This window comes from Schistocerca gregaria, chromosome 9 (genome assembly GCF_023897955.1).
Source record: "Schistocerca gregaria isolate iqSchGreg1 chromosome 9, iqSchGreg1.2, whole genome shotgun sequence".
Taxonomy (NCBI): Eukaryota; Metazoa; Arthropoda; class Insecta; order Orthoptera; family Acrididae; genus Schistocerca; species Schistocerca gregaria.
Window position 1 is genome coordinate 71626326 of NC_064928.1, and position 20661 is coordinate 71646986.

Sequence of the window (20661 nt, forward strand, 5' to 3'; positions counted from 1 at the left end):
TGACGGACTTTGAGCGAGGGCGTATAGTGGGCATGCGGGAGGCTGGGTGGACGTACCGCCGAATTGCTCAATACGTGGGGCGTGAGGTCTCCACAGTACATCGATGTTGTCGCCAGTGGTCGGCGGAAGGTGCACGTGCCCGTCGACCTGGGACCGGACCGCAGCGACGCACGGATGCACGCCAAGACCGTAGGATCCTACGCAGTGCCGTAGGGGACCACACCGCCACTTCCCAGCAAATTAGGGACACTGTTGCTCCTGGGGTATCGGCGAGGACCATTCGCAACCGTCTCCATGAAGCTGGGCTACGGTCCCGCACACCGTTAGGCCGTCTTCCGCTCACGCCCCAACATCGTGCAGTCCGCCTCCAGTGGTGTCGCGACAGGCGTGAATGGAGGGACCAATGGAGACGTGTTGTCTTCAGGGATGAGAGTCGCTTGTGCCTTGGTGCCAATGATGGTCGTATGCGTGTTTGGCGCCGTGCAGGTGAGCGCCACAATCAGGACTGCATACGACCGAGGCACACAGGGCCAACACCCGGCATCATGGTGTGGGGAGCGATCTCCTACACTGGCCGTACACCTCTGGTGATCGTCGAGGGGACACTGAATAGTGCATGGTACATCCAAACCGTCATCGAACCCACCGTTCTACCATTCCAAGACCGGCAAGGGAACTTGCTCTTCCAACAGGACAATGCACGTCCGCATGTAACCCGTGCCATCCAACGTGCTCTAGAAGGTGTAAGTCAACTACCCTGGCCAGCAAGATCTCCGGATCTGTCCCCCATTGAGCATGTTTGGGACTGGATGAAGCGTCGTCTCACGCGGTCTGCACGTCCAGCACGAACGCTGGTCCAACTGAGGCGCCAGGTGGATATGGCATGGCAAGCCGTTCCACAGGACTACATCCAGCGTCTCTACGATCATCACCATGGGAGAATAGCAGCCTGTATTGCTGCGAAAGGTGGATATACACTGTACTAGTGCCGACATTGTGCATGCTCTGTTGCCTGTGTCTATGTGCCTGTGGTTCTGTCAGTATGATCATGTGATGTATCTGACCCCAGGAATGTGTCAATAAAGTTTCCCCTTCCTGGGACAATGAATTCACGGTGTTCTTATTTCAATTTCCAGGAGTGTATATATGCGTAACTGGGTTTGAACGGAATACTCATTGCCGACTCTTACTTCTAATTGCCCAATTTTTTACCACCATTCACTTATAATTACAGAGGGCGTGCTAAAAAATAACGCATCCGAATTTATCATGTAAAAACTCTTATAGATTTTGGAATAAAATAGACTTTATCGATATTCTAGATCATTATGTTTCATGTCTACATACAGGGCGAAAAGTATTTAAACCGACAGACTCTGGGAGGTTGTAGGGGACATTAAAACAAATATTTCTTCCTAATATCATCTTTTCCGATGAAGATTATTTAAAGTGGTGGAGGCTGTATTACGCTCTTCAGTTGTTGGAGACCGTATTACGACCTTCAGTTGTTAGAGGGTGTAGTACGCCCTTCAGTTATAGGCAACTGCTATCCCCCAGTGTAGTTGTGCATTGTCTCTGTTTACTAATGGAGCGATACACCTGGAGTGAGTACACTGATATGGTTGGTGGGTACTACGTAGTGCAGCACAACGGACGAGCTGCACAGCAGGTTTATCAACAACAATATCCTAATTGCCGTATCCCGCATCATACGACGTTTGGTGCTGTGTACCAACGTCTGCGTGAGACCAGGTCATTTAGCAGATTACCTGGACAGGGACGCAGTTGCATGGTAAGAACGCCGCAATTTGAGGAAGTTGTCTTGCAGCATGTGGAGCGGGATCGTTCAAACAGCATTCGTGTAATTGCACGCAACATGGAGACAAATCAGATGAATGTAAGAACAGTTCTTCGAGAGCAATTGTTAGTCCGTTTCAGTTACAACATGGATTGGCAGAGGGGGTCCTGTACCATGGCTGTTCGATCCTCAGATATGTTCCCTCTGTACTTTTTTGTGTGGGGAGGGATGCGCAACCTTGTTTACGCAAGTCCTGTTGCATCAGAAGAGGATCTGGTTGCCCGGATAGTAGCAGCAGCAGGAACAATTCAGGGAACTCCTGGGGTTTTTGTCCGTGTCAAACAGAACATGATCCGACGGTGTAACCTTTGTTTACATGTCAATGGAGGAATTTTTGAAAACCACTGTAATCGAAATTGGGTTGTGTTAATGTGTTGTCTCTTGGTCATAAAAAAATGGAAAAGTGTTTGATGTTTTAATTAATTTGCCGCCAGAGAAATATTCCTCTACCGCTTTAAATGCTCCTCTTAAGACAAAATGACGTTAGGGAAAGATATTTGTTTCAATGTCCCCTACAACCTCCCAGTTTGTCGGTTTAAATACTTTTCACCCTGTACTCATTATTCAACGTGGTCACCCAGGCGACGTACACATCTCTCTCAATGAGAGACCAGTTTTTTGACGCCATCACTGTAGAATGTTTGTTGACGGAGCCACAATCTCACCTCTGCTTGCTGCAGCGCTTCATCACTATCAAAGTGAAGTCGTCCAAGGCGTTCGTAAGGTTTGCGAAACGGGTGACAATCAGGTGGGGCCAAGTCGAGACTATACGGGGGATGTGATTGCTGCAGATGACGCAGCGCTCGTATGTGGTTTGCCATTGTCATGCTGAAGGAGACGGTGCCCCATATGTGGAAGAACTCTTCGCATTTAAGAACCTTCCAGTATATAAAATTGCATGCGGGGATTGTCCAAAATTTTATATCGGGCAAACGGGGCGAGCTGTGGGCCTCATGTATAAAGAGCATATTCCTACTAGAAGCGGTGACGGTGCTACTGATGCAGAACGCCTTGTGTAAACGGCGCATGCGCCGAGCCCTCCAAATAACATCGAGTTACTTCATGCCGAGGTTGAGGGCTTAAAACCGGATGTTTTGGTAGAAATGCAGTTCTTCAAGCATTTGCAACATGTTAAAGACAATATCCTCAACGACCAACTCCTACTAAGAAATAGAAATTTTTTTGAAGGTTTCGCGCCTTTACTTTGTTCTTTATATTTGTAAATCTTATGACCTGGGAATTATGACGTGCGTGCGCTAATTGGCGAGCGCGGTTGGTCAAGCTGTTCATCTTCTTTCTTTTTATCCTCATTTACCTTTTACGATGAAGATGATTTTAGCCCGTTGAACACCTCACGTTTTATCCCTATATCTTTACTACAACGACGTCTTCAGATTACGTCCACTCAGCCCCCCCCCCCCCCCCCCCCCCGGCTAACTACTGGCTTTAGGTATAGATTTAAGAGTTCCCCCTGTTGTCATAGATAGCTTCATATATAAATTTCTTTACTAGCATAAGCAACCGTGTGCGGTTAATTTTAGGTTTCATCTCCTATTTAGCTCGTCTCTTGTTCTATCCATTCCATTTTCTGGTACACGTTGATGCACGGTTGAGAATGTATGGGCTATTTAGCCCCGACCAATCTATAAACTTTCTCGTATTCGTTTGCGCATGCGCATTCAAGTAACTTCCCTCGTCTTGCGCACGTGCTTAGATAGCGGGTCAGGCTTGTAAGTGAGCTGCAGTTTATGGCGGGCCATGGCCCATCGAACATAGGCTGGTGTGAGTGGTTCAAATGGCCCTGAGCACTATGGGACTTAACATCTATGGTCATCAATCCCCTAGAACCACTTAAACCTAACTAACCTAAGGACAGCACACAACACCCAGCCATCACGAGGCAGAGAAAATCCCTGACCCCGCCGGGAATCGAACCCGGGAACCCGGGCGTGGGAAGCGAGAACGCTACCGCACGACCACGAGATGCGGGCTGGTGTGAGTGGTTTTGACTTGGTACATACGTACTGTTTGTGTTTCCTTTTTCTTTTTCGTTTATAAATGTTGTTCTTTTAATCATTGACAAAGGTCTTTTTAAGTACTTGTGGGTTTTATTGTTGTTCTGTAGAAGGTGTAGTTATCTACGCCGAAACCTGGGTTAACACTTAACACTAGGTCCTTTTTCCGCAATCGAGGCGGGGTTTTTAGTTTTTTAATAAACTCTTCGAATTCGCATTTTCAGCCTTCTGAGTGTCTATTTCTCACGCGCCGACAAAGTTAAGTTACACATCAACATATTACACGACACATTTAGGAGTCGTCGAGTGGTAGTGAGTAGGAACTTGCTTCAGCCAAGTGGGAAATTCGACCAAATAATAACATATAATCCTTTAAACGAACTACGTCCTCGTAGATGTTCCTCTCAACATGGTAGGGAATCGGCAAGTCAGATTTTATTAACATTTGTTTCTCCTGAGAAGACTGTAATCTGAGTCGTGTGCATCCTGAGTAGCGCCAACCGTTAGTCTCTCCAGACAGCGGACTCTTCCTTCACGTAATGTGCACACTAGCACTGCTGATATTTTTAAAAATACACCCGGTATGTCGATAGTTTAAAAAATATCATTATCGTCTCGCTGTCTATTGAGAGAAAGAATCGATATATCGACGGAAAAAATATGGACTTACTGGCCCATAAAAATATCGGCTTCAAATTGTAAATATACTGCCGGTTTTAGAGCTGTAGATTTAAGTATTGATTTATTATCAGATATTCTGCACATTAACGAACGGCGTATCCCCTTAGAGCAAGAATTGAAAGGAAAACGATGCACGTTCACGCTTGTCGATAACCACTTTGCTAAAAATGATACATGTATTTGTAAGTGGCACAATAAAAGGTGTCCGATGGGTCCGTCGCTCGGTATCGTCACATACAAGATATGTCTGGGACTCTTCATGTCTACTTACATGTTGTTTCATTTCTACCAACACCACCGACCTAGCAACTGTATTGTCTAAATTTCGTGGTGAGGTAAACGTTGCAGTTTCTGTTGGCAGCGCCGAGCGCCGATTACGTCAGCACCTCCACTCACACGTCTGCGCCTACCACAAAGACCAATCTCGTAATTTAGATCTTTCTCCATCATGTTCAGCAACTGTTTTTGAAGAATGTCGTTGTGAAGAAATAGCACAATAGTTAATTTTTTATTTTAACGCCACGGGTGTGCTGTGTTTCCCATTGGAAATCTTGTTATTCCATTCACAGCACCCTCCCCCCCCCCCCCCCCCCCCCCAGCCAAAACAGTTGCAGGGTAAAGATTTATTAAAATTCTTCACCAAGTTTTCTATATATATAAATATACCTTCATCAGATCTAAGATATCCTGAACAGGAAGACACTTTCATTAGCAAAAACTTGGCGTCGGACATGAGAAACAATATTTTTTTCTTTATTGTAATTTTAATCACCTCATACTAGGCGGGCTGGCAGCAGCATATTACGCTGCTCTTCAGCCGTGAGTGGTACAATAATATGACATATAAGTGGCACAGACAATACAATAATAACGGCGGGCAAAAAAGGTAGATACAAAAAACAATAAATGTGAAGCCCTTCACGCTGGACGAGAAAAAACGCTAACACTTGTTGACACAGCGCGCATATCACGGACGACTGCGATGGCACAGGTGAACAGTGGTGGCGTGACGGCGAAAGAACACTAAACACAAAACGAAGGCACACACACGAGACACTGGTGGCGATGATCTCCGGCGCGCGAATGTTCACTGACCGTGTGTGAGTCCGGGGACCTGCCAAGGGAGGGGGGGAGGAAGGGGAGTGGGACAGGGAGAGGGGAGGGCAGATGCCATGGGCAGGGGAGACAGGGGGAGGGGAGGAAAAAAGGGGGGAGCCCGGGGGAAGAGGGGTGGAGAGGGGACGGGGGAAAAGGAGAGAGAAGGGAGGGAGGGTGCCAAGTGGAGAGGCCACAGGAAGTGGGGGCGGGTAGGATCAAAGTTGATAGGAGGGGTAGATGGAGGGGAGGACGACATCATCAGGGAGGGGGAGCTGCCGGAAGCCACCTTGGGAGAGGGTAAGGAGGGTGGAGAGATGGAGACCGGGTGGGACGTGGGAATACAGGCGCGGCAGCGGTCGGGGGGGGGGGGGGGGGGGACGATGGGCGAGACAAGCGGGTGAGGAGGGTCGAGTTTGCGGGAGGTGTACAGGATCCGTATCCTTTCAAGGAAAAGGAGGAGGTGGGGGAAAGGAATGAGATCGTATAGGATCCACGTGGGGGAGGGGAGACGGATGCGATAGGCGAGTCGGAGAGCATGGCGTTCGAGGATTTGAAGGGATTTATAAAAGGTAGGGGGGGCAGAGATCCAGGGCGGATGGCTGTAGCAGAGGATAGGGCGGATGAGGGATTTATAGGTGTGGAGCATGGTGGAGGGGTCCAGACACCACGTACAGCCCGAAAGGAGCTTGAGGAGACGGAGTCGGGAGTGTGCCTTGGCTTGGATTGTCTGGAGATGGGGGGTCCAGGAGAGGCGACGGTCGAGGGTAACGCCAAGGTACTTGAGGGTGAGAGTGAGGGCGATAGGATGGCCATAGACGGTGAGATAGAAATCAAGGAGGCGGAAGGAAGGGGTGGTTTTGTCTACAATGATCGCCTGGGTTTTGGAGGGATTGACCTTGAGCAACCACTGGTTGCACCAAGCGGTGAACCGGTCAAGATGGGATTGGAGAAGGTGTTGGGAGCGCTGCAGGGTGGGGGTAAGGGCAAGGAAGGCAGTGTCATTGGCAACCTGGAGAAGATGGACGTGGGGTGAGGGCGGCTGAGAAATAAATAACACTACAGTTTAAGTAACCGCAAAATTAACAGAGTATTACAGGCACAAAAACTTTTAGTCACTTACTAAAATTACATCTTGCAATGGAGATCAGTAAAACAATTGTGCCAAAGGCGTCGTCAGCAGTTAAGACATCATCTCCATTTTTGCAACATGATTATGGACACAGGGTCAATTTGAACACAGTTTAGCATCAGTACTTCGCCTATGAACTATCGTGACGAGAGTGTGAAAGCCCTAGGGCAGATGGTTTCGCCGAGAGAGGGCACTTGTGGTATGTGCCAGACACTCGCGCACATTAAAATCCTATGATACATACATATGCGCATCAAAATTATTAAAAGTTGTGCTAATTCAAACCTTTTATCTTAATAAATTGATTTCATATTTTCTATTTTACATAGATGTTTTTAACTAGTTCTGATATGTTTTATTTTCTCTCGTCATTTTATGGCTACTTACGCTAAAATGTTTTTTCTTTCTCATCTTCGACACAAGGTTTTTGCTAATGAAAGTGTCTTCCTGTTCAGGATATTTTACTTCTGATGAAGTTATATTTATATATACCGAAACCTTGGTCAAGAAATTTAATAAATCTTTATCCTGCAACTGTTTTGGCTGTCAACAATTACCGTGAAGAATTTCAACAGTTGCTGTTTCAGCCATGTTTCAAATCTTGAAACATATAATGTCATCAAAGAGTCAAAGAGAAAGATTGGACGTTATGAAAGTTCAAAAAGAGGGAAGACTCCTTCACACAATGAAGGTAAAACCAAGTACTATTACAATTTCAAATATTTATTGATAATTGTGAAAATGTATAATGTAAAATAAAAATACCGGCATTTGATGTTGCCATTTCGATATCGATACATGAGGGAGAAGACTATCGCTGATACATATCGTTACTCTTGGAGAAAAAATCGTTATATCGATATTTTATCAACAGCCCTTCACGGCCACCTGCTCTTCTCCCTAGGCAATGGACTCTTCCTTCACCTAATTTACAGAGGCGACATTGCGTCGACACGTTGAAATTTAGCTGGAATGCACTGAAGAAAATAGACATCCGAATGAGGATGGGGAACCGCACACGACCGCCTCGTCTCGCCTGTTGCGAGGGCGCGCTCTTTCTGTAGGTCAAGTTAAACTGTTTCGCAAATAATTGGAATGGAAGGGGTAAGAGGCGAGCATTTTTTCTTTACTCTAACGGAAAGACTAGAGCTCCGATTAGCGACTAATATTTTGACGCGGTCTTCTCTGGCACTAATTAGAAGAGTGGATGGGATTTCTCACAAATCTCGTTTCAACAAGTAGCCACAGTCTCTCGCTGGCTGACGCCGGCTTTGGTGCTCTTTTGTCTGGGACGTCAGAATTCGAAATATGCAGGGTTCAGAAAACATTGAGGGTCACATAATGGTGAAGTACACTCAGGTGCAGTACAGATGGCGTTTCCACTCTGCTGCTGTGAAGAAAGCTAAATTCGCGACTCGATGTCTGAAATTAGCAGACTGGCCACTCGAGAATTTCAGCAACGTCACGATAACTTTAGACGTTACTTATATGCGTACTGATGAGTCTTATTTTAGTTACTTTAATCATTTCGTGATTCTGGAGTGGATGTCTATTACAGTGAATCGGGTTACTACGTCCTGCTCGTTAACTTGTCAAATTTCCTGTGCATGTCCGAATATCAGCCCTCCTTGTACCCCGGGTAAAACATTTATCTCTGCCATATCGCTTTAAGGCGATTCAGTCGCGATCTCCGGAAGTAACACATGTTTCATACCTTTTGGGTGAAATGTGCGTGTTATATGTTACTGAGGCTGTTTAATACTCCGTGCGCATTTCGTTAATTCTGAACAAACACGTTCGTTATGTTTAGCTTTTTCCCATGTGTGTTGATTCTTGTTAAGCGAGTATGCAGGACCTGCCTTCCTTTTGCAATCATTTCGGTTGTTAGTAATATCCGTCTGTCTTTTATTATGGATGAACCAGGGCCATAAGGCATGTTCATATACGAAGGACATGTTCCTTTGACAGTTAATTTATGCAAATCTTCATTCAGTGTTAACAGCCTTTGCTTAAGAGAGGTGGCAGAAGCATTTCATCATAATAAAGAAAGTGATGTTTTCGCCACCAGCTGGAGTCAGAAAGTCACATTTTCCATACAAACAATAGTATTTTCGTTTGATGAAACAAATAAATAAACTTTAAATTAGAAGATAATTAATTTGTATGTGGTTAGTCTATCCCTCAATCAATTAAATCACTTATCTGTGGGGCAGCCTACTTACTACTATCGAATTACGATGCTACTATGTGTATACGTTATTGGAGGAGATGGCATAGAGGAATCTTGGGCGTCAGACGCTGGAAGCTTACCACCCTCTCCCTCTCTCTCTCTCTCTCTCTCTCTCTCTCTCTCTCTCTCTCTCTCTCTCACTCACACACACACACACACACACACACACACACACACACACACACACAAACGCAAAAATGATCTTCTTGCAATCCTGGTCCCAGCAGAGATGGGTTAAAGCAAGCAAAGCAACACCTCGTATCAGTATCTGTAATAGTACATAGTGTAAGGATAGTGTGTTTATTCATGCAGGTAAAGTATCATTCGTGAATGCGTCATTAATAACAAATTTGGCGCATTGTAGGTGTCAGAGAAGCTGCGTAACATGTACCCTGACATTGGCCATCACCAGGTGGAAGTCCTTGGGGGGTCCGTTGATACAGCAGTAAGGCGCCGTGGGATAATCACGGATCTCATTGAACACAGCAGGTCAGTAGCAAGCACCAGACAGCTCTTCCTGAATACTGTTCCTCATAAAGATCTTCTCCCCCCCCCCCCCCCGCAAGGAGCTCACGGTTTTTCTGTGAATTCATGCAAAGCACACACAGATCCCCAAGCTATCCGGGCCCACCTTTCCTTCCTGGGCTGCATTTCGGTCCCTGTGCCCTTCCCTTCCTGTTTTCGCTCCTTCCCCTCTCCCCCCTCCTCCCCCTGTCTCGATGTTCTTACTTATAACGACCAGGCTGTCCACATAGTTTCCTGTCTTCATTCAGATTTTGTTCCCCTTCCCTTTTCTTTTTCAACCTTCCTTTTTGGCATCTTTGATTTCCTTTTGGGGTTTGACCTCCATGTCTACATTTTCTCCTCATAGCTTTGTGAGCCATTTGGTGAAGTATCCCTAGCATCTATAATGTGGACACCTCTCTCCCTTTCCTTCCCTCCTTCCTCCTTCACCATAGACCCCCTCCACCTCACTATGTCACCGAGACCCCTGGCAACACAGGGATCACACTTCTGATGCCTGAAGCATTGCCTCCCCACGTCCCTGTGTATACCTAGGAGAGATTGCTTGTCATTCTGGAACATCGGAACGCCCAGCAATGGCCGCTGTGACAAACTCTTGTCATGGCTGGGTGGCACCCATGACAAGAGCTCCCAATCTGACTGGATGGTATCAGGGTGGATGCTTTGCCTGTGAAACGTATTAAGCTTCAAAAACTGGACGTTCTTCTATGGCTATCTCTTCAGTTGTTAATGGAATATTTAAGCTGTTTATATGATCCTGCAGTCTTCCCTTCCCTGGCTACACCCTGGGAGGAAGGCGAAGCTCGTCAGCTTGGGGTGAAACACTTTCCCCACTACCTAGTCCACACTAACACCGAGCTCTATTATTTTTTGTGGAAAATATCATAGACAAATTTGGCGAACTGGAGTCTCTCAATAAGATAAAGTTGGGTTCACTGTTGATTAAAACCTCTTCTGCCAGCCAGTCTGCAGGCCTTCGTGCTTGTAACCATCTTGGCGACGTCCCATTGTTCATTACTCCTCACCAGTCCTTGAATGTGTTTCATGGAGTCAGTTTTCATAGGGGCCTCATCCTTCAAATTGATGAGGAACTCTGAACCAGTCTGCAAAGGTGGGCCGTTCTTTTTGTTTAACGTGTTCAGAAAGGTCATAAGGATCACCACTCTGGTACTGGCGTTATTATTCTGACATTTGAGGGAGATACCTTCCAAGAGAAAGTCAAGGTTTTGTGTTATTGGTGTGATATGAAACGGTATGTCCCGCTACCCATGAGGTGTTGTCAGTGCTTGCATTTTGGGCCCATGTCTTCCCAATGTCGATGGCCCTCTATGTGGTGAATGTGGACACACATTCCATGAGAGGAGCCCCTATGCTTCACCTCTAGTATGTGTTAATTGTCAGAACCATCACCATGTTCGCCAGACTGCCTGGTTTATAAGAAGAAAAGATACAGGGGTACAAGTCCCTTGATTATTTATCCTATGCCGAGGCTCGTCAGAAATATGACCAATTTCACCATGTGTCGATGGCATCTATGCCTCTGTTATATCCTTTCCCCCTCCGCGCTCCACCTTACTCAAGTCCCAACCCCAACCCTCTCTCGCAGTTCCCACGCCCTGCCATGCAGGTACTGTTTCCCTTCCCCAGCAGGAGAAGTCTCTCCCTTCTACGATGCCTGCTGGTAAAGGGGCTTCCTCTCAGCACCCTTCCCTCGTGTCTCCCAGGCTGTGGGCCTGCTGCCATAACTCGACCACGGGACACACAATCTATGCATCCCAAGGTCACCTGCTCTCTTTCAGTTTCAGATCTTGCAGAAGCCTGCTCTTCCTCAGTGCCGTGCCCTCCTCGACCTATGAAGGAGGAGAAGGAGAAGAAATAGAAGACGACACAAGACAATGTCTCCCAACTCGTAGCCTGAGCCTGACCTCTTATTCATGGATGTCACCCTGTCCTAGTTGGTGGTGGATTGTGACCAAATGGCGTGATTGGCTCCAGCTGGTTCTGCTCCCTTTTGGATCCCCACACCATCCTTATTCGGTGGAATTCTAATGGAAACTACCATCAGCTTCAGTTTCAATCCCTTTTTTCGTTTTACTCAGCAGCTTGTGTCACTTTCCAGGTACGTAATTTTACTGATGCTCACTCACCAATCCTTCCTGGGTTCCATACTTTGTCGTAACCAGGTCGTCCTTTTGAGGGCTTCTAGTGGCATTCACACATTGATCCATACAAATGTCGTTAGTACACAGATCCCTTTTTCTACCACATTGAAAGCAGTTGCCACCTGGGTTCACTTGGGCACTGCAGTCTCTACCTGCCTCATGACCGGCCACCTACATCTGGTGTACTAAATGCCCTCTTTCAGATACTTCTCCCCTCCCTTCCTTCTGCTTAAGGATTTCAATGCCCATGCAGTGCTTTTTCGTCTAGTTTGGGGCTCTTCATTGACAATATTTTGCAGACATCGACCCATACCTTCTTAATGATGCTTCCCTTCCTCATTTTAGTGCAAAATATGGCACTTCCTCTGTCATTATCTTTCGTGCTCTTTTCCTCCCCTCCACTTTTTCCTTCCTTACAGTGGTCACCAAACGATGACCTCTGTGACAGCGACCAATTCTCATTGATTCTCTCATTCAAAAAACAAAAAAAAGGTTCAAATGGCTCTGAGCACTATGGGACTTAACATTTTAGGTCATCAGTCCCGTCATCAGAACTTAGAACTACTTAAATCTAACTAACCTAAGGACATTACACAACACCCAGCCATCACGAGGCAGAGAAAATCCCTGACCCCGCTGGGAATCGAACCCGGGAACCCGAGCGTGGGAAGCGAGAACGCTACCGCACGACCACGAGATGTGGGCTCTCTCATTCCCTTCCAGCCTCCTGATAGCCAGGTTTCCTTGCTGGGATTTCAAAGGCGCTGACTCCCCTCTATATACCTCCCAGGTACTGTTTACACCATCTTGCTGCAGCTTTCTTTGATTTTCATAAGGCCTACAACACAGCTCGATACCAACACATCCTCGTTACACCATGAGTGAGGTCTTTGGGGCCCCTCTCCCTTTACTTAATGCTCTCAATGATCAATGTGACAAAAAATGGCACTGTTCTTATCTCTCCACAGACACAGCAGAACGGCATTCCAGAGGGCTCTATATTAAGTGTCCTTCTTCTCATTCTATTAATGAACTTATGGTCTTCAGGAGACTCTGCTCTGTAAGTGGATGATTTCTGTATCTGGACTAGTTCCCATTCTGAGCCTCTGTGGAATGATGGGTTCAGGGTGCCATCCAGTGCACTTCAATATGTTCTCTTCCCTTAAGCCAAGGGTAATCCATTTGTCACTGTACTATTGTCCATCCTGATCTGGAGCTCTACTGTGAATCCCAATACCTGACCATGGTACCCCAGTTCCAGTTCTTGGGGGTTCCTTTTTACAACCAGCTTACTTGGTTGACCCATATCTGCCATCTGAAAGTTGGCTGTTTTCACTTCCTTGCCCACAACTCTTAGGGTACAGATCGTTCAACGCTTCTTCACCTTAATTGAACTTTAGTTCTGTTTCGTCAGGACTATGGTGGTCTACTTTTTTGATCCGTTGCCCCTTCCACACTGCTCCTCTTGGACCCAGTTCACATCGTGATATCCATTTAGCCACCAGTGCCTTTCACAATAGCCTGTTGGTAGTCTTCTAGTTGATGCTGGGATCCCCCTCTTTTTGGTTCAGCTGTCCCAGCTGCTGATTTCTATACCTCTTCCCCTGCTCCTATTTTTGTGGATTAGGGACATCACCCACCTGCTGCTCACCATCAGATGGGTTTACTGGTTGGGCACCACTTCACTTCTCCCCACCATGATTTCCATCTTCCCTTCTTTTCCTCTTGTTTTTTACACTGATGACTCTAAATCCGCTAATCACATTTTCTATTGGCATGGAACACCATCTCTCGTTTGCCACATGTAATATGTTTATTGTGGAATTGATGGCAATCTATTGGGTCTCCTCTGCTTTATTAAGCGGTCCTCCCCCCTAAATTTTGTTATATACAATGAGTGGCCATTAGGCAATTACTCAGTGCTTTTTCCCGCCGCCTCCTGGGCTCTGCCATCCACGACCTCTTCTCACCAATCTTGGCAATGCTGCTTGTTCAGTTGATTTCCTTTACGATTCTGGCCATATGGGTAACCTGAGAAATGAACTTGCTGATTGCCTTGGTGGGAGGAGGTGTGGGGGCGGCTACCTACTCCCATTTTCCATGACCCCAGCCTTATGTCAAATCCTTGTTTTACTCAATCATGGGCCAGCTCTCAAGCAGCAACCCCAGCCCCCCGCCCCCTGTCTAATAAATCCTTCATGTGTGAATATGTGTGTGTATGTTGTCTTCTGTTTCAAAAGACGAACTTTCCAGAAAGCGTAGTGTTTAGTGGCCTTTTTGTTATGCCTTTCCACGACTCAATATCTCTGCTATATGGCGAGTACAAAAGAAGACCTTTTCCCGAAAGCTTAGTGTTTAGTAGTGCTTTTGTTATGTCTTACTGCGACTCAGTATTTTTGCTATATTGTGAATAACAGTCTGTGCCCTTCATTAATATTGCTTTTTCCATCCTGGATTTTCCATTGTTCTATTTTGAATTTCAGCTGCTGAAAATTCTTCCAGGTTGTATGGTGGTGGTCCATGGAACTCTTCTATACCTGATGTTTCGTCCAAGGCTACGTTGGACATCTTCAGAGATGCTCCTGGTTGTGCTGGGTCTTGCCGACTAACAAGTCAGATGTCAAAGACCAGCCTACTCCATTTCACGTGATAACAGAGATAAACCTTGTCAAAGATAAAATATAACTATCGATCATAGTATGTCAAAGATAAAAACTTCTAATCGATTCTGTAGTGCCACTGTCCATATATCGCTGAGTGTCATATATAGACAGAATCGATGAAAAGCTTTTATCTTTGACATACTATGATTGATACTTATATTTTATCTTTGACAAGGTTTATCTCTGCCATCATGTGAAATCCAGAGCACAAGGTTTTCATGGTATTTAGGCTACTCTTTGACGTCTGACTCGTCAGTTAGAAAGACTCAGCACAACCAGGAGCATCTCTGAAGATGACCATCGTAGTCTTGGACGAAACGTCAGGGATAGAAGACTTCCATGGACCACCGCCATACAACCTGGAAGAATTTTCAGCAGCTGAAACATCTTTTCATGAAAGCCTTCATTGTACTATTTTGAATTTGCTTAATATACAAAGTGTTACACAAAATAAATGTGAGAAGAAACTATAATATTTGCAGTGGAATATTTTGTAAAGTTTTGTCTTACTTTCTGTTTGTACTTATCAGAGGGAAATGTGATTTCTTTTCTTTTTCTTTTCTTATGCCTCTACCTGACAGGTCAGAATAAGTTTTTGTTTCCTATTATCTCTAGTATTAACAATAAAGCAAGATGTAACATATATTTTGACCACTGTATGTAGGTTTCGAAGCTGTTATAACGAGTAGGTAGAGGTATAATGATGTGTATGGGGTGGACAAAATGAAACTGGCCTCAGCCACTCCATCGATCAACCTTTTCTGGTGTTCGAACACTTTCCAGACAGTTACAGTTTTTATTCGCTTCCAAGCCGGTTTCGCAACATTTTGCAGCTAAGTTCTGCACTGCAGACTTTGCTGGAGGTTTTGCATAACACTAAAAGTCGTAACTCCTTGTGCAAATAGTTCAGCACACGTCTTCCTCGAATTATGCTTTGCATAACACTCGACAGACAACACGTGCTGTTTCATCGTGTGTGCCACTTTTTGTTGTCACATCTGTACATTCCTGCTCCTCTCTCTCAAACGTCATGACGCAGGAAGTTACACGGGACAGAGCAAGCAGGAGAAGCGCATGCGCAGATATGTGACACAAACGATTGGTGGATCGAAATCACGGTTTCCAGAGTATTGCATGATGGAACAGTTCCCCTGTTGATTGACAGGGTCAATTCCGCATCAGTCTTCTAAATATTTTACTGGACGTTCGTATTTTACCGACCCTATATGTGGCGGTTCAGTTACCCTTACCGCTGTCGTTTTATGCAATCCACAATGTTATAGCTGGCTTTAGTAAACCACTCTCGAGATTTTCATACTCACTTGCTCAGTACGCGCAAACAGTTAGTCATAGACAAAAAAGTGAATAGAGCTTTTTCTAGGATATTTAACGCAGTTAAATTTTGCGTTGGGATATGTTTTCGCCGATGGCAACGGTTTTAGTTACTCAAGAAAACGTACAAAAGTGACCTCCAAACGTACCTCCACCTCTCACTTATCCCTCATCAGTCAGGATTTCTGAGGTGTTGTTTGAGGCACTTCCTCTTACCACTGTACAATAATTTGCGACTTCACCAACTACTCCCAATATTCGATCATTTTTTATCTATAGATTTGGCTATCGTAGTTGGCTACTTCGCTAACACTATTAATTTAAACGTGTGGGTAAGGGTATTGAACGAAATATGACTCATGTAAACGTTGCGGTAAAACTAATCACATTGACAATTCGATCAAAACTCAAACCTTACAAGCACAATAGTTTCGTAGTCTAGAGGCCTGACAATTAGAACGATGTAATTGTTTTTTTTTCATGTTAGTAAAATTCACAAAATCATTAGGTAAAATTTACACATACTTCATCTTTAAAATTTTTATGTGCTCGAATAAGCGGGTGGCGTAATAAGGCCAGTCAATGAAGACAAAACAGGTGGAATGTGGGAAATAATTTGAATACAGTGGTAGGAGGGAGTGCCACAAACAACGTACTAGAACTCCTGAGGGATGGGGAGTGAGTGTGGATATAGGGGTGGATTTGAGGGTCATTTTTATACGTTTTCCTTGGATAACTCGAAACGTATTTTAGAACAAAATTTAACTACATTAATTTTCCTGCAAACAAATTCCGTAACGAGCGACAGTATATGAAAATCTCGCCCGTGGTTTATGATAACATTGGGGGTGCCATAAGATGACAGCACTAAAGGGAGCTTGCTCACCCTGTATAGAGGGCGAGGCGTTTAAAACTGTTTCTGGAAATAACTGGAAAACTAAAAATGCCATTTGTTATCAGACTTCAAATTTGGATTTAAAACGTTCTCAAGAGTCTTGGGGTATCTGGGACCGTTATCTTTCCCGTATCAGTGTCGATAAATGACAAAAATCGTCAGTATCCTCGATTCCCGGAATAGATGAACCGTCTGGATACGTAATACACTAACGAGGCAAAGAAACTCGTACACCTGACTAATATCGTGTAGGGCCTCCGCGAGAACACAAAAGTGCTGCAACACGACGTGGCATGGACTCAACTAATGTCTAATGTAGTGCTGGAGGGAACTAATACCATGAATCTTGTAGGGCTGTCCATATACCCGTAAGAATACGAGGGGGTGGAGATCTGTTCTGAACAACACGTTGCGAGGCATCCCAGATATGCTCAATAATTTTCATGTCTCGGGAGTTTGGTAGCCAGCGGAAGTATTTAAACTCAAAAGAGTGTTCCTGGAGCCACTCTGTAGCAATTCTGGACGTGCGGGATGTCGCACTGTCCTGCTGAAATTGCGCAACTCCGTGGACATGCCCAATGCACATGAATGGGTGCAGGTGGTAGGACAGGATGTTTTCGTACGTGTCATCAGTCAGAGTCGTATACAGACGTATCAGGGTCCCATATCACTCCTACTGCACACGCCCTATACCTTTACAGAACCTCCAACGTGAACAGTCCCCTACTGACATGCAGGGTCCATGGATTCATGAGGTTGTCTCCCTACTCGCACACGTCCATCCACTGGAAACAATTTCCAACGAGACTCGTCCGACCAGGAAACATGTTCCCAGTTATCAACAGTCCAATGTCAGTGTTGACGGACCCAGGCGGGGCGTAAAGCTTTGTGCCGTGCAGTCATCAAGGATACAGGAGTGGGCCTTCGGCTCCGAAAACCCATATCGATTATGTTTCATTGAATGGTTCGCACGCTGACACTTGTTGATGGCTCAGCATTGAAATCTGCAGCAATTTGAGGAAGGGTTGCACTTCCGTCACGTTAAATGATTGTCTTGAGTCGTCGTTGGTTCCATTCTTGGAGGATATTATTCCGGCCGCAGCGATGTCGGAGATTTTATGTTTTATCGGATTCCTGATATTCGCGGTACATTCGTGAAAAGGTCGTATGAGAAAATCACAACTTCATCGCTACCTCGCAGATGCTGTGTCCCATCGTTTGCGCGCCGACTATAACACTGCGTTCAAACTAACTTAAATATTGATAACCTGCCATTGCAGCAGCAGTAACCGATTTAACAACTACACCAGATACTTCTTGTCTTATACAGGCGTCACCGACCGCAGCGCCATATTCTGCATGTTTACACATCTCTGTATTTGAATACGAGTACCAATACCAGTTTGACATCTTTTTTAGTCCTGTCTTCCTCAGTTCGTGTAATATTACGGTATGTTGATAATTTTTACTTATGGGCCGTCAACTGAATAAAAAACAATTTTAGTGCCATACGCGTTTCGCCTTTATTTTCTGCAAGGCATCATCAGTGATATGGAATATGTACATATGTTAGCTATTTAATTTATATTTTTTGTCACTGTGCCTATAGGTTATAAACAGTTCTGGTGGTTGATATTTCCTACTTAGTAGTAATGGCTTGAACTGTATTTACAGGTTGCGTGGACAATTTCTTACATATTACGCTCCCGTTGCTAGTTCCTCTCCTGCCTCCTGAGACCCTTTAAGACGAACTATTTTTATTCATGTCTTTTGGTAACCCGATTTGTAATTCTCCAGATATTTCCAAAAACAGTTGTAAATGGTAATTTTACACCCGTTGCCTTTTTGTGCAAGGCACCGAGATACTTTCTTAGAGAATGGTATTTGATTTGTAACGGAAAAAGTAAGTCTAGCAAAGTCAAAAATATAACAGTTCCTTCAAAAACAACTTTTCTCGTAAATTTAAACAAGACGCTGTATATGAACACTACCAGCCTCCACTTGAATGCGGTGCTGTTAACCCCATTGAGCTTCTGCGAAGTACACCTCACGTTGCCAGCGCTTTTTTGTAGCAGACAGTGTAACTTAATTTGAATAACGTGACTCAGACGCATTCATTCTTGTTTGATATGATACACAATGGGACAGTCTTATAGACAATGTTCTAGTAAACTCCGGTTTCGCATGCATTATTTTCAAAGTGGTAGTAGTGTTCTGTAACAGTGCAGATTATCAAGGATGAGAAAAAGTCTATGTTTCTCAACATTTCAAACGCATGACTATTTCTCGTTTACTGTAAGATGTGCGCTACCTGAGAAACTGTATACTAAACAGGATTCACGATATGAGATGCTCAAAATATGTGGGTTTCAGTGCTATTCTGGCATGCGGTTAAATCTTCTAAGAGGCTACACTGTAAAAGTTGACTGAGAGATAATTACATATTCGTAATTACATATTTAAATACCTGATCAAATAATTTTATGGGAAGACCAACTGATAAAAATCTTGGAAATGGCTGAGGTCAAATAGAAAGATCACATCCTTTTATTAGTGAACAGACATCAAATTTTCTCAGCCATTAAACTTTCTTCATTCATTTATTATAGGCCACAACAACAAAAATGTATATGCATCTGAAACTTGTTTCACACATATTCATTATATTATTATTTTTTACAGAAAAATTGGAAAAGAAAAAGGGATACCTCTGATGAGGGCTGACTGCAGTAGTACATATTCTATTAAGGCTTGTGAGTATTTTGGCTTCAAGAAGATATTTTCCATCAGATATGATACTTATCAGCGTGATGGAAAAATAGTTTTCCCACCCACAAAAGAATCTGGTGATGAACTTGCGACATACGTTCAAAAGTTAAATTAAGTATACCTCTAATAAAATTCTATCTGTCTTCATGTCAATGCTTGGTTCTTTGATGGCTCTTTCCAGTCCTTGAGTACCCACATACAAACATATGCATACAGATTCATTCACAAACCTTACAATTTACAGTTATGAAATAACATGACTATACATCAGCAAATAAAGACAGTTATGTTTATCTATAGTTAAATATAAATCCTTAAGCAATAAACTTGTTTACAGCATAACATCCATGTACATTGCTACACGTTTTCATTTTCACTTCCAATTATACTGTTAGTCTGATATTCTCAACGAGAAAACAGCTACCTAAAAAACAGAAGCAATATTTTATCACAGTATTCTTGTCGTTGTTTGCCAAGAAGTGAAAACTTACAAATAAGTACATTATAATTTTAAACCTATAATTCAAATTATATTAAAACTCTATTTGGCAAAGCATGGTGTTTTCTTGTGCTACTCACATTCTAAAAAATCGCTGATGAACATCTGGAAATCCATATCCAGTATACTCAGAAGACTCGGAGGTTTTATCAGGAAGAATGTTTTAAAGTAGTTTTTTTGGCATTGTGCCTTGCAGGATCCTTCATCATTTTTTACTTTAAACCCAGTAATTTCGTGAGTGTGTAGGAAAGTAGAGCTAGCTCCACGTCTAAAGCTTTTTGTTAAACTAGTTGATATTTGTTTTTCGTGACGTTTGGTAAAATACGTGTGCAATATTTCCTTTACGCATAGTTCAGCCCAGTATGTTATAGGTAGCTTTTTGTTCAATCTGGTAATATGTTTGGGAACATCAGTATTATCAGGGCACACCATACTTGCATGTACAGGGTGATTAGAATTAAATTGCCGCTACTTGAGCCAATGGAGGTGAAAAACTACATACCATATGTGCACCAGACTTCATGGGAAATATGTTCAGATCGTGCGCTGCAAGATTCGCGTTGTTAGCTGTGTTAGCGTCGATGACTTACCACTTAGCTCTGGTACTGTTATGGCGACGTAAAGTTGAAAAAATACAGTACTGGCAGTTGAAATTGCTGCACCAAGAAGAAATGCAGATGATAAATGGGCATTCATTGGACAAATATATTATACTAGGACTGACATGTGATTACATTTGCACGCAATTTGGCTGCATAGATCCTGAGAAATCAGTACCCAGAACAACCACCTCTGGCCATAATAA

General features: G+C 44.1%; 1 protein-coding gene across 2 annotated transcripts in view; it reads left to right on the forward strand.

The window, feature by feature from the left end:
• Positions 1-19510, forward strand: part of LOC126292188 (arylalkylamine N-acetyltransferase 1-like) — an 87208-nt gene extending 67698 nt beyond the window's left edge. For both annotated transcript variants that reach the window (XM_049986031.1, XM_049986030.1), the window contains exons 4-5: positions 9376-9500; positions 19271-19510. In XM_049986031.1, the coding sequence (XP_049841988.1) occupies positions 9376-9500; positions 19271-19472 (327 nt within the window). In that variant the 3' untranslated portion in view covers positions 19473-19510. The remainder of the gene's footprint in view (positions 1-9375; positions 9501-19270) is intronic.
• Positions 19511-20661: the final 1151 nt, after the last annotated feature.